At 42.7% G+C, this 15799-nt stretch overlaps 1 protein-coding gene across 4 annotated transcripts in view; it reads right to left on the bottom strand.

The window, feature by feature from the left end:
- The window catches only part of LOC123504917 (synaptic vesicle glycoprotein 2B-like), a 53672-nt gene that overhangs the window by 22123 nt on the left and 15750 nt on the right, over positions 1-15799 (bottom strand). For 2 of the 4 annotated variants that reach the window (XR_006674985.1, XM_045255834.1), the window contains exon 1: positions 15282-15617. The exons of the other annotated variants lie outside the window; for them this stretch is intronic. Coding sequence is in view for 1 of the 2 variants with exons in the window: in XM_045255834.1 (XP_045111769.1) it covers positions 15282-15408 (127 nt within the window). In the remaining variant the exon portion in view is untranslated. Of the gene's footprint in view, positions 1-15281; positions 15618-15799 lie in introns of those variants that run through there. 4 annotated transcript variants of the gene reach the window in all.

Below are 15799 nucleotides of genomic sequence, written 5' to 3'. Positions count from 1 at the left end.
AGAAACTCCTCTTATCGCCACTACCATCACATGAAAAAGGAGAAAAGAAAAATTTTCTTACTACTACTACTACTACTACTACTACTACTACTACTACTACTACTACTACTACTACTACTACTACTACTACCAACATCAACATCGTGCGAAGGAAAGAAAAAATGAAAAGAAGAAACGTGAATAAAGAGGAAAGAGAATAAATCATCACTTAATACTGCCACTGCCACTGCCACCACCACCATCACCACCACCACCACCACCACCACCACCACCACCACCACTATCATGAAAAGAAAAGTAAGAAAATAGAAAAATCTCTCAAATCATCATCGTAAAGAAAGGAAGAAAGAAAAGTAAATCTCTCTCACCACTACCGTCATCACTATCACCATCACCACCACTATCACCATCTCCACCACCACCACCACCATCACTATCACCACCACCACCACCACCACCACCACCATCACCATCACTATCACCATCTCCACCACCACCACCACCACCACCAACAACAATGTCACCACCACCACCACCATCACTATCACCACCATCACCACCACTATCACCATCTCCATCACCACCACCACCACCACCACCATCACGCAAAGAAAGAGAAGCAAATAATACAAAATCTTCCTTATCAACACCACTACCACGAAAAGATAAAGAAAAAGAAAAGAAAATACGTCTCACCACCACCACCACCACCACCACCACCACCACGTAAAGGAAAATAAAAGAAAGAGGAAAAAATATGACCAGCATCACCATCCCTTCACCACCACCACCACCACCACCACCACCACCACCACCATGCAAAGGATAATAAAAGAAAAAGGAGGAAAAAAGTCTGACCAGCATCACCATTCCTTCACCACCACCACCACCACCACCACCACCACCACCACCACCACCAGCAAAGGATAATAAAAGAAAAAGGAGGAAAAAAGTCTGACCAGCATCACCATTCCTTCAGAGAACACAAGCAAAATGTCTCCACCTTCACAGTGATCAAATACAAATAAACTCTCCTCATCAACATCACCAGGCAATGAAATAAACTTCAATGCCTCAATACAACGCCGTATTTCCATATTGACTGTGGTTACTATTTTGGCGATTTTGTACAGCTTTAGAAACATATGTGGTGATTAAAATGATAAAGACTGGCCATTAATCTTTTAACGTCAATAACTCCTTCCTAATCCATGCAAATAAAATCGTGTGAACATACTCTTATTCAAGGTAAGAATGCGTTTCAATACTGAAGGGGTTAAATATACTTCAATTTCGCCACACGCCACACATGCGCCCTGGTGATTTGCAAAGCGGATAATGAAGGCCCATATTCAGAATCGTTTTAGTTTCTCACCACGATTAATTTCCAAGGCCACAGAGATGATCACCAGGGTTTTCAAGAATGTTTCTCCAGTTAATAATGTAGAAATCTTGTCATTTTGCTTCTAGAATCGCAAAAAACACAAAAAAACTCGTGTAAATGAAATAAAAACTTCTGAAATAGCGGAGGTGAAACATATAAGTATTTGAGAAAACGAGCGTACGTAAGTCCTGTACCACACTTGGGAGACCTTTCAAATCGTCCTTCACATCACCGCCACACTCGTTATGATCTATGTGGTCTCACTTCAAGTATTCCCCAGTGATATTTTTGTTTTCTTTATTTCAGTGGGTCTATTTCTACCTTGGCCATAGCCCTTATTACATACAATGGATATATAAGTTAATAAATCAAATCAAAGGTATACAACTGCCTACCTGAGAGCGATATTACTTCTTGGTTACTATATACTTGGGCTCGTATTATCAAACTTTTCTGTGCTTCACCTCCACTATTTCAAAGGGTTTTATTTAAATCTACATAGTTTTTAAGGTGTTTTTACGGTACTAGAGGCAGAGTGACAATATTTTTACATTATTAAATGGTGAAACACTCTTAAGAACCAGCTAATCATTCCCTGTGGCCTTGGAAAATTGTCGTGGTGAGAGAGCAAAGCCATTCTGAATACGACCCTTGGTACACTCGTGGTGTTAGCTGTGTTGTGTCTTAATGCAAGGTCAGGTGAGGTAGAAGTGTTTGAAGTTATGTTATTGATGGACGTGGGTGGACAAAGCACCTTAAAACACATTCAAAACCCAAAAAATACAAACAGAACACATAACACACCATAACACACCATAACAAACCATAACACACCAAAACACGCTTATAATACATTCCAAAAACAGCCAAACACATCCAGAACACGCGCAATACACCCAAAGCACACCCAAAATACACTCTACCTCACCCAAAACATACCCAAACTTACCCAAAACACTTAAAACACTCTTAATAAATCCAAAAAATGCACTTTACACCTCTCGACGCTGCTGCCATCTCAACCCCAGAAAGACATGACCTTACAATCACCAGCACGGAGCGGCCTGGAGGAGGATTTAAGAACACTGAAGACGACCTATATCTGTTGCCGAGATGCCGAGTGTACCACAAAATATATCGCGTCGTTGTTCCATCATCAAACAGAAAGTCAATAAAAAAAATGCAGTCGTACGTAACAGCTTATGATTTTGGAATACGGTACAAGGATGACAGTGTGAGCGAAAGAAAGGTGTTCATTTGTTGACTGTAAATGCAACACCAATGTGGGGCAGGAACAGCTAATGCCCGGAGTATCACGTTAAGTTAGTCCGGTTCCACTATAGCATTTTTTTTATTTTTTCGTGGTTCGCTGTCCAATTTCCCGTAGAGTTAATAAGGTCTTCCTCACTGTCCAATTCCCTAAGAGTGACTAATTAGGTCTCCCTCACACTCTTGGTCCCGACATTATTTATTTTCTCGGTCTTAACCTTAGCTCTCCCTGGAGGTCAACATAATAAGCAAGCGTTAGTGGGCGAGTGGCGGATACATGCCGGAGGAAACAACGAATAATTAACCCATTCAATACCATGCATGACGCGCTTCCATAGTCATTCAACTTAATATTTGGTGGTTTCATACAGCTTCAGAAACTTAGGTGGGGGATTAAAATAGTGAAGACTGTGGCTATTAATCTTGACCTCCAAAGACCCTTCCTAATGTCGAGAAAATGGTCTAATGGTACACAAAACTCAAGATAAAAATGTGTCCCAGTACTGAAGGGATTAAGAACAACAAAGAGATCTCAAGTTCAGAATTCCTCAAAATCTTCCTCGACTCTCTCACCACAGCCTCCCATTAATTACTATAACCTCGAGCAGATCCCCAGGGTGGCAACACTGTTCAAGGTACACTTAACAAATAAGAACTCACGGTTATCATGCATGTTTGCTATTTCCTCAGATAAGTGCCGGGACCGATAGCGCAAGTCATTTGAAGTGGGACAGTGATTGCGGCAGGCGAATGAATCACGGAGACGCAGATGAAGGAAATAAATGCTGGTAAAAGTAAATAAAAAAAAAATAATAAAACATCAAGAAATTAAATAAGGATGGAGAAGACAAATCGGGAATGGCAAAAGGGGACTGTATAGGATGAGTCAAAGTTAGCGTGCCAAGTATACCAGTGTGAGGGGAAGAGTGAAAACAGAAACATGAGAAGACACGTCAGGACAGAGACACGATAAATAATGAACCTAAAAAGAGAGACACAGAGACACAGGCAAATGTAAATAAATAAATAAATAAATAAATAAATAAATAAGTAGAGACACAAGTAGTAAGGGGGGTAAGGTGAAAAAAGAACGAGGCAGAGAGAGAGAGAGAGAGAGAGAGAGAGAGAGAGAGAGAGAGAGAGAGAGAGAGAGAGAGAGAGAGAGAGAGAGAGAGAGAGAGAGAGAGAGAGAGAGAGAAAATAGTAATGAATAAGGCGAGGAAAGGCCCCATGAACCATATTCTACACTGCAACTCCACCACTTTCAGAATTCTTTAATAGTCCAGAGGCGAAGCCACATAACCTTGCATAGTCTCTTAACAATTGTTTCTTTGCTTTTTTCAATAGTTCTGTCTCGATAAAATTTAGCCCAGGTGGCCGATCGCCACCCTTGTGGAATTTTCAAAATCCAAGATGTTCGTCCTGGTCAGGTAAATCTATAAATCTTCATAATGTTCGCTCTGAGTGCTGTATAATAGCCATATAGGTGTTGATTATTATGTTTTTATTGTCAAGGAATGTGATTATCGGAGAACATGCTGTCATTGACCAAGAAGCAATCTACGCTCGTGTCATTGGCCTCCTAGTAAGTCAGCGGGAACTCAACTTTCAAGAAGTACTCGCCACAGAACTAACAGCTTATCCACCTTCAATGTTTCATGCTGATGGTCAGATGAGAGTTGCTGCCGGAAAATCCACACTGAAGAAGAACATTCAAGTTGATGTGTCACAACGCTTGTCTAAGAGCCCAACAGCTATTGTGGTGGATGTGTCTGCTGTTATTTGGATCCTTGAATGGCCTGCTCATGTAACTGTTGCCACTTTCATATCAGGATTCAAAAAATGGCTCTCTCTGCAGTTGTCTACAGCTGATGTCTACTTGTGCTTTGACCAATATTATGACTACTCCATCAAAAGTAGCATTAGATCAAATAGAGCAACACATAGTCGTGTCCACCATCTCACACTAACAACTCCATTGCCTGCTCGAGATGCAGTGCTCAAGAACTACACTAACAAGGCACAGCTAAACAAGCTTATTTGTGAGCAAATACTTAATGATGATGACTTCCTCCGTAATTTTACGCAGAATTAAAAGTTAGTTGTTACAGAGGACAAATCAGAGCCCACACAAGTGTATAAAGGAAAAAAGACTCCACGTGTGGATCTTTCTTCAACACATGAGGAAGCTGACATCTTCCTCACTCAACAAGCCACCCATATTTCAAAAGAAGATCCAGAATCAAGAGTCTTTGTGATCTCTGACGACACTGATGTATTTGTTTTGCTACTTTACTTCTACTGAAGTGAGAACCTTCAATCAACAATGACTATGCAATCACCAATTAAGGGTCGCTCTTGCATTGACGTAAAGGAAACTTGTAACATACATTCTGATATTGTACCCTCAATCCTAGCACTCCATGCCCTTACTGGCTGCGACTCCGTTGCAGCAACATATGGAATTGGCAAGACAAAAGCAATCAAAGTGTCAAGACAAGGATACACACTTGATCTACTGGGTCAGTCAAAAGCAGATCTCTACGATGTAGTCAAACAATCAACTGATTTTATGGCTGCATGTTATGGATGCAAAACACAATGTTCTTCCATGACGGAATGCCGTCAACAGCTGTGGGCAGAAAAAACAGGAAAGTCAACAGCAGCACCAAAATTATGTAGTTTGCCACCGACAACCGAAGCATTTGAACAAAACGTTTACAGAGCACACTTTCAGGTTTCCCAGTGGTACAGTGCCCTGAGTGGAGATCCACCTCATCTCAGTGTTCTGAATTACGGGTGGGAAGTGGATGACGCCAACAAGTGCCTCATCCCACGAAATGTGGCAGAAGGAGTACCCTATGCTCCTGAAAAGATCCTGAAGCTGGTAAAATGTGGTTGTATTTCACAGCGACCTTGTAAAGGGGCCAACTGTGGTTGTACGGGACATCAACTTCCGTGCACTATATTCTGTGCCTGTGGTGGTGGCCGTGACTGCTTGAATCCTTTTAACACAAAGATCATTGACGAGCCAGTTAATCAAGATGTGGACATTGATAATGATCATGATGAAGACGTACAAGACGACAACAGTGATGTGGAAGACAATGTGTAAAAGGTAGGTTTTGTATTTTTTATGTACTTTATTAAAATAGTTTTGTGCTTATCTTGGATTTTGCTGTCAATCTTATCAATAAACACCATTACATCACAATAGTTTGTCTTCTTGCCCTTGATAGCATAATTCTGAACACCATTATTAAGATTCTATTGCATTTGCAAAGGAAATTATTGTCATTGTTAGACTTTGCCTTATGATTTCTGACATCTTGGCGGCCATCTTGGATTTTGAAAATTCCACAAGGGTGGCGATCGACCATCCGAGCTAAATTTCAAGTATACACTTAAAACTATTGAAAAATCCAAAAAAACTATTGTTAATAGACATAACAAGGTTCCTTAAAAAAAATTGAGGTTCTGCCACGGGACCATAAGTTAAATTTACACGGATCCTTCATGGGCGTTTTTTTTTTTTTTTTCTTTACGGTTCTAGTGACAGATGAACAAGATTTCTACATTATCAACGGGAGAAAAACTCAAAGGAACTCGACTAATCATGTCCGTGTCCTTTGAAAACAGCCCAGGCGAGAAAGCAGTGATTTAGAATGCCCGCCAAGGACCGACGGTGGAAGGTCAGGTAGCAGGAAGACAGGCTGGAAGGAAGAGACATAATTTGGGAAGATAAGATAATAAGACAGGTGGTGGTTATGTGAAGGAGCATGACTAGTATGAAGACCAGGAGGCGGCGCAAGAACACGAAAATGCTGCATCACCATCATCAGTGCTGCAAGGACGGGAAAAATGGTGGTTATGGTGAGGATGGTTTAAAGATTGGATCATAAATGGCTGTGATGATAATGGTAGTGGTCCGCGATAGTTGTGATGATAGTAATTCAGGCCAAGAATGGATGTGATGATGGCGGTAGTGATGGCCAAGAATGATGATGATGATGATACTGTTTAATCTATTGACAGTTATCGTGATGATGGCGGTGATGGTGGTGATAATGAAGATACTGATTAGCCTAAGCCATGACTGATAATGGCGGCGCATCATACCGGTGGTGGTGAAGGCGGCGTGAGATGAATGGGTCGGTGGGTGCGTGGCTGAAATAAGAGCTCTGCGTCTATAGGGACCCGCGGGTCAAAAGGTCGGCGTCACAAACCAGCCCCGCCTTACAGGAAATCTCTGCTCTCTCGCCACGACTATTTCCAGAGATGATTAGCTCCGTTCTTTACAACGTTTCTCCTGTTAATAATGTAGAAATCGTGTTCAACTGTCACAAGAACCATAAAAACAACCTTAAAACAGTGCAACTTAAGGAGACTTTTGAAAGTATAGTGGAGATGCGGTGTAGATCGAGTATTTCAAAATATGGTTGAGTTAAATGTCAGCGGCCGCAGCTCGCCTCTCGGCCCACTCCACGCACCACACTCCCGCCTATGCATCTCTTGCAGGGATGATGGACCACAGCCACTCACTCCTTGGCGGCAACCATCACATGTCCGCAGAGAAAGCGACGGTTGGGAGGAGGCGAATGGAAGTGACGCTGTGACATTTTATTATGCGTATAAAGTAGTCTTAGTTTTAGACTTAATGGTAAATAAATGTTAGTAAACATTTTTAAGCAGCTCACATGAAGCAATACTTGTTTTTCGGGCTATATTCCTCATGCCCGACGCATGGGTGTCTCTCCTGGAATGTCTCTTCCTGACCCCGTCACGGACCTTGCCTCCAATCAGTCAAGTGCGCGATCACCTGCTGTGGGTGATGACCCTTGAATGATAACCTATAAAGAACCACCTTCTGGTAACTTACACCCGAAACTCCGAGTATGATGCTGAGGCACAGGAGCAGAGCAGACAACACTTTCGTAACCCAAGTCAAGTGACTCCGTTGTTGAGGTAACATGGTTCAACACACTTCGCCCCTAAATATAAAACTGATTACCCAAAAATGTGATAACGCCTCTTCTCCAGAAGTTAATACTTACATGTCAATAGAATTAAGGCTACAAAGTATCATGCAACATGTATCAACTTCCAAAAACTTGTTAAAGTAATAAAACGCAAGGCAAATATCAACTAAAGTCAAGCGGCCGTGGTGTTCTTGTTGTCATGATGAGCTCAATGTTCTTGGTCTTCATCTTAACGCTAGCATCCTTACCTAACTGAACCTTATCTATGTGATGCTTCTTGTTTAGTTAGGTTTAATTAGATTAGTATACTAGCAGCAAGATCAAGATCACAAGGATGGCCGCTATCAAACAACAAAAGCTGCAGAGCGCTGCGTTTCTTCCTAATATTTTTTACCATATTCTGTTTTGATTCATCAAATTTCCCGAAGCTGGTATATATTGCATGATATTCTGCAACCTTAATTCTATCTGACTTGTATGTAAGAAGCTAAGCTTATCTCCATACTCTCCGCTGTTGCCTCATCACCACCCCCACCACACATGACAGCCTAGTGCCTCGGCTTCCTGTACGCACGTCAGCTTGTTACCGTCAAGTGACGACAAGGCCCCCTCCCGCCGCAAAGCTACCGATACCCACACATCTTCTGCGCACATTCATGAACGCCAGTTGTCACGCTCCAACACAACACTACCGGGAATGCGTGGTGGGAAGCCAGGCACCGGTTCACCTCGAAAGTCTTCACTCAGAACAAATTAGGCAGCACCTCAGGACACTTCACTCACGCAGGAAGTACACACACACACCACGCGGACTGTGAATTGAAGGATGGAGTGACAGGTCTTCAGTCGCCGCATGAAAGGAGTCATTGTGCATTTCATTCTTTAATTTTCACTTTCTTTGTTTCAACTTTAAAGAGAGATAGAGAGAGGAAGAAGCAGAACAACAACAACAACAACAACAACAACAACAACAACAACAACAACAACAACAACAACAACAACAACAACAACAACAACAACAACAACAACCATAGTCACACGAGATAGAAAATCCGAAGAAAAAATTAATCAAGGGCACCTCAATATTGCCACTCATACGTAACATAAAATACCTCATACAGGCGTCCCCCACACACACACACACACACACACACACATGACAGTAAGGCAAGGTCACCGCGTTATCTTTCCTCAACTTATACAAAACAACTAGGTCACCATTTTGAACACACTCATGTCATAGTTTTCTTTTTTTCTTTTTTTCCTTTTATGCAGCAAAGACGCTGGCAAGGGCAACAAGGATCACAATAAAAAAGAAAGGTTCACCGAGTTGCCGATCAAGGAGTTCCAGTTTACTAAAGAACAGGATGAATTACTGGGAATATTAGTTAGAAAAATGGACAGAATAGAGGTGAGAGAAGGAAGAGAATATTGCAAAGCGAGGGCGCGAAATGAAGAGGGGATACAGTTAGCAACAATAGAGGAGCAGTTAGCAAGAAAATAGCCATGGAAGGTAGCAATATTGCAGCGATGAGAAAGAGGCTAAGACAATCAATTTAAAGAGAGGAGTTGATAAGACGAAAACCTTTTGATTCCACTGTCTAAAAGAACTGCATTAGTTCAACAGGACAGAACCCTATGATTTCCCACAGGTTTCCATTGTTGAGAAGCGAAGCCGCGCACACGAGTTTCTATGGCAGACACACTTTTCTAGTAACATTTGCTCCTCTCACATACCTTTTGCCAAATTTGGTCTTACTTCTTTCCCACTGCTTTACACAGCCTGTCACAACAACCATTAACATGACACTCATACCCCCAGTACTACCACAGAACAGAGAGAGAGAGAGAGAGAGAGAGAGAGAGAGAGAGAGAGAGAGAGAGAGAGAGAGAGAGAGAGAGAGAGAGAGAGAGAGAGAGAGAGAGAGAGAGAGAGAGAGAGAGAGAGAGAGAGAGAGAGAGAGAGAGAGAGAGAGAGAGAGAGAGAGAAAATCATATTGCGATATTAGACAATTTTGTAACTTTGTATCAAGAGTAAGCAAAAAACAAACAAGAAAACATTAAAAAAAGATAAGGAACACGTGATTAATGTTGTGAGATCAGCTTACAATACGGCTCTTATTATTACTGTGTGAAGACATGGATTTTTCTTTCTTTCTTCCTCTCTTTTTATTTATTATTGAGTTATTGCGGAGAAAGAAAAGATTAGTGAGGCAACAGTTCTAAAGCTCTCTGTGTTCAGGCTAATCCTCACAAATACACAGACAGTCACGTTCATGTCACGATCTAGTCACGTATTATACACGTCAACTGGTAATCATGAACGTGAGTGTACCGTAACTGGACCGTGAGTGTACCATGAGTGTATCGTGACTGGACCGTTAGTGCACCGTGACTGAACCGTGAGTGTTACGTGATTGAATCTTGAGTGTATCGTGACTGAACCGTGAGTGTATCGCGACTGGACCGTGAGTGTACCGTGACTGAACCGTGAGTGTATCGCGACTAAACCATGAGTGTACCGTGACTGAACCGTGAGTGTACCGTGACTGGACCGTGAGCGTAGCGTAACTTTAGCATGATTGACCCATAGCGAGCAGATATGTGGGGGAGCATTCACGAGTTAGTCTAGTTATATAACTGTGTGTGTGTGTGTGTGTGTGTGTGTGTGTGTGTGTGTGTGTGTGTGTGTGTGTGTGTGTGTGTGTGTGTGTGTGTGTGTGTAATTCACTGTTTGATCTGCTGCAGTCTCTGACGAGACAGCCAGACGATACCCTACGGAACGAGCTCAGAGCTCATTATTTCCGATCTTCGGAGAGGCCTGAGACCAGGCACACACCACACACCGGGACAACAAGGTCACAACTCCTCGATTTACATCCCGTACCTACTCACTGCTAGGTGAACAGGGGCTACACGTGAAAGGAGACACACCCAAATATCTCTACCCGGCCGGGGAATCGAACCCCAGTCCTCTGGCTTGTGAAGCCAGCGCTCTAACCACTGTGTGTGTGTGTGTGTGTGTGTGTGTGTGTGTGTGTGTGTGTGTGTGTGTGTGTGTGTGTGTGTGTGTGTGTGTGTGTGTGTGTGTGTGTGTGTTTGTGTGTTGTTTGGATGGATGGTTTTAATTTTAGGCGCCGCAACTACAAAGGTCATGTAGCGCCTCTACAATATATTAATTAAAACAATATTGATAAAAAAATTAAAAACAATTAAAAACAATAAGAAAAAAGGTAACTAAAAAAAACTAAAATTACAATAGTTAAATAAAACATTAAAAATACACAATAAAATTAAATAAAATTCACATATTGGGGAGAAGCCCAGCTTCTCCCAGGTACTTGTACACGTCATGGCCGGGGGCCAGACATGCTGGACCAAGCACCTTTGAGAGATAGTAGACACTGCTATCGCTACCGCGACACCGGTAGAGGTAGCGGTGTCGTAACTCGATTAAACTAAGGCACTCTACCAGAAGGTGCCGCACGGTGAGCGGCACCAAGCAGTCATCACAATAAGGTTGAGGGTCCCTGGTCAACAGGTACCTTTGTGTAAGGTACGTGTGACCTATGCGCAGTCGCGCCAATAAAGTCTGTGCACGGCGATCCCGGACATGGGAGTATGTCCACTGAGGGATAGTGGAAGTAGTGATCTCTCCCATTTTCGAGGTTGCGACCTCAGTTAGCCATCTCCTCTGTTAGCCATCTCCTCTGCCAAGGCGATTGCTGCAATCGCCACGAACGAATGAAAAGATATAGCCAATTACACTAAACCCGACGCCTGCGTCTGTAAAGCTAGGACTATGGCAGACAGCTCCGGTAAAACCATCAGTAAAAACGCCTGGTCGGATATCATCAGAATGAATGATAAAAAGTGTTCTAAAACCGTGTGTGGGACAGAGCTGGCAGAAAATCCTTCTTGCCATCCATGGCAGGAGGGCATAATGAGATAACAGGAAGCTGCCAATAACCAACTCGTGGGAGCCGGAAAGAGTACACAGGAGTGGGGTCGATAGATAATTCTGCCATGAGATTTGCGACTCGATGGCCAAAAGGTTTAGGTAGACTCGGTCGAGTGACATACGCCTGCGAACGCGAGTCCCGCAATATTGACAGACAAGGGACAGAATCAGGAAGACGGTGGGTGCGAAACCAACATCGGAGCATCGAAGACTGGCGCCGGAGGTCGAGCGGCCAGAAACCAGCATCCACTAGAAGGCTAGGTATTGAGATGTCCGAAATGCACCCGTAGCCAAGCGGACCCCAGCATGATGCACGGGGTCAAGCGTGCGTAGTCGTGCATCCGTTGCGGATGAGTAGATCTCACAGCCGTATTCCAGCTTGGGAAGTATAAGTGTACGGTGAAGAAGCAGCAACGTGTCCCTGTCCGCACCCCAAGAGGTGTGACTTAAAACCCGAAGAAGGGATAATGCCTGCCGACAAGACGCCTTAAGAGAACGGAAATGGGGAACCCAGGTGAGACGGTTGTCAAATAAAAGGCCAAGATATCGAGTCGCCTCCACGCATGAGAGGCGTCTATTGGTGAGGTATAAATCAGGGTCTGGATGGACACCACGGTTGCGACAAAATGCATGACTACGGTCTTCGAGGTGGAGAATCGAAAACCGTTCATGTTGGCCCAACTGGACACCCTATTGATCGCCAGTTGGAGCTTGCGCTCAATCAGTGACATCCTAGCAGCAGCAAAAGAAATACATAAATCATCAACATATAAGGAGCTGTGAATGCCATCTGGAAGAGTATCTATCACACCATTAATGGCGACTGCGAATAGTGTAACACTAAGAATACTTCCCTGTGGGACACCATCATTTAGAGCAGTAGCCTCGGAGAGAACACTCCCAACTCGAACCCGTAAAAGACGTCTGGATAAAAACTGCTGAATAAAAATAGGAAGGTGACCACGAAGGCCAAAATTAAACAAAGACTGTAAAATGCCATGACACCAAGCCGTGTCGTAGGCCTTCTCCAGGTCAAAAAAGACTGTTACTTGATGGTGGTGATTAGCGAAGGCCTCACAAATAGAAGACTCTAAGGATAAAAGAGCATCAGTAGTAGACCTCATCTTTCGGAAGCCGTACTGTACCGATGACAAGTACTTCCCCCTCTCCAAGTACCACACGAGTCTAACATTTACCATCTTTTCGTGTGTGTGTGTGTGTGTGTGTGTGTGTGTGTGTGTGTGTGTGTGTGTGTGTGTGTGTGTGTGTGTGTGTGTGTGTGTGTGTGTGTGTTCAAGTTCAAGTTCAAATGTTTATTGCCAATCAATTACAACATTTAATTATCTTAATAAACTGAATAAATGGCACAGTCTGCCGAGCCAGGACTCCATGGCAGACAGACTTGCTATTGTAACATACACACCTATTATAGACTCATACAACAACTGTTTAACCTACACAGTAGGTTACACACTCACACCTACATACACACAAATATTAATTATTGTGGCATACGATATATTACACACTTGCATATACACATACAAAAATTTATTATAATATGCAGTGCAATAATTTACACATGTACCGATAGCTTTACATGTTAATACATAAGTTATGGGTGTAAGATTTGTTATGTTCTTGTGTGTGTGTGTGTGTGTGTGTGTGTGTGTGTGTGTGTGTGTGTGTGTGTGTGTGTGTGTGTGTGTGTGTGTGTGTGTGTGTGTGTGTGTGTTGTTGTTGTTGTTGTTGTTGTTGTTGTTGTTGTTGTTGTTGTTGTTGTTGCTGTTGTTGTTATTGATAATGATGACGATGATGGGGGATGACAGTGATTTGTTGTTGGTAATAACGTAGTTTTTAGTCTTTTTTTTCTGTTGTTTCATTAAAGTCTATAAAGGGTAGAAGGTTACTGAAATAAAGGCAAAATTGTCTTTAGGAGGTAAAAAATTAAACCCACACACCCTGGAAGGTCACGAGTGAGGTATCTTTGGCTGTATCCTTTCTGATACGTACTAATGGTAGACGCACAGCCTCAATTTCCCTCCACACAACACAACACAACACAACACAACACAGCACAGCACAGCCTGGCGATGACTTCATGCCGCACAAACCAAGAGGCAGCCACGGATCTCTCTAATGAACAGCTAACCTTGAACTATCCAAATTCTCTGAATGTTACCAAGCAAACCTCATAATGAACACCACTCAAACTTTTCTAATAATAGCTGTTGTCCAGGCTCTCTTCATTGAACTGAGATTCTATCCGGTTATCTAATGCAAACATTTGATGATATCACATTAGACAAAAAAACGCTTTACGCTTTACTTTTAAATAGCAAATCTTTATCTCAAACTGTTACGATCGGCAGCTCTTATGTAGTACATTAGGTTAGGTGGGTTTGGATTGGTTGGGTTGGGTTTGTTAAGTCAGGTTTGGCTAGGTTAGGTTAGGTTAAATTTGGTTAGTTTAGGTTAGGTTTGGTTAGGTTTGGTTGGATTAGGTTTAGGTTAGTTGGGTTAAATTAGGTTAGGTTAGGTTTGGGTCATGAACCTCACAGACTACCTCACTTAAAATAATACAATCGTGTTCACTCCACGTCTTACCCACGTCTCTGTATCATCCAAACAGCCTCCATGGGAAAACAAGTACAACACCAGCCTGGCCAATCGTGTCTCCCTAAAAGATATTATACACTTGCGTATTTCATCCATGAACATTGTACTGTTATCATGTTCGTTTATCACCATTCTAACATTTTTCTATTGTTCTTATTGTTATTGTTGGTGGTAGTGTTATCGCAGTAATATAGGCAATAATAATAATAATAACAACAACAACAATAGTAGTAGTAGTAGTAGTAGTAGTAGTAGTAGTAGTAGTAGTAGTAGTAGTAGTAGTAGTAGTAGTAGTAGTAGTTATGAATATACTAGTATTAATGTAGTAACAATAATGTCATTTATTACATCAGAATAGAAACAACTTTTTTGTGACATATGTAGATGTTAGACACTATTTCTTTTTAATATTACTTATACGCAGCAAACTAATCTATTCTTGGAGCTTTTGCTGGTTTGTTGTCTCCACTGTACATTTTTCTCACCTTAGCACACACACACACACACACACACACACACACACACACACACACACACATCAGAGTCTCACCGTGCGAAACAAACACAACAGTACGACCCACCTGTCTATTAAATACCGCTCAGCTCAGAACACTCTACACTTTCAATTACCTTCTGTTTGTCATTCTTATCTTGATGTGTTTGATTCTTTACGCATTTATAAACACATCAAATCTTGTTCTTATGTTTAAGGTGTCCAACTGGATTTAGTTTAATTATCGGTTGTTATTCATGTTGTTATTGTTAGTGGTGGTGGTGGTGGTGGTGGTGGGGCTGGTGGTGGTGGTGGTGGTGGTGGTGGTGGTGGTGTGTGTGTGTGTGTGTGTGTGTGTGTGTGTGTGTGTGTGTGTGTGTGTGTGTGTGTGTGTGTGAAGGACTCTGGATTAACCAAGGGCGATAACAACATTGCATTGTCGTGATTCTCTCTCTCTCTCTCTCTCTCTCTCTCTCTCTCTCTCTCTCTCTCTCTCTCTCTCTCACACACACACACACACACACACACACACACACACACACACACACATAAACAAATAAACAAACAACAACTTACTGGGTTTGACAAGTTCTGAATGGTTTATCTCAGGTACGTTTTCTGACACAGTGGGAACGCAGACGCTGACACTACCTCCACCACCTTCGCCGCCTCCACCTTCGTCTTGCCGACTCTCCTGCCTCATCTCACTGGGCTGGCGATCTGTCCTGCTTCCCGCCACACGCTAACAGTAAACACAAGGTGCGATACAGACAGCTGTGTTAGTCTAGCGTTAATCTTCCCGCGTCACAGCCTCAGTCAACGCTACACTGACTCGCGCTTGATTACGCTGTTGTGCCGCCACTCGCTGCCAACGCCTGAGTGTCCACAATGGTACACGTACACCACGACACTGCCTCGCCACGCCACCACATGAGATAATCCAGGCATTCCCCCCCAACTGTCACTCACTCACCACCACCTCCACCACCACCACCACGGTCATACTCTCCCTCCACTCTCTCTCTTGAAAACTTAAGATGACACACTTGACTAGTACTTTATATCTTACAACAACAACAACAACAACAACAACA

Source organism: Portunus trituberculatus, chromosome 17, assembly GCF_017591435.1.
Source record: "Portunus trituberculatus isolate SZX2019 chromosome 17, ASM1759143v1, whole genome shotgun sequence".
NCBI classification, from domain to species: Eukaryota; Metazoa; Arthropoda; class Malacostraca; order Decapoda; family Portunidae; genus Portunus; species Portunus trituberculatus.
The sequence above is the reverse complement of the archived record's forward strand: the minus strand, read 5'-3'. Positions and strand labels throughout refer to the sequence as shown.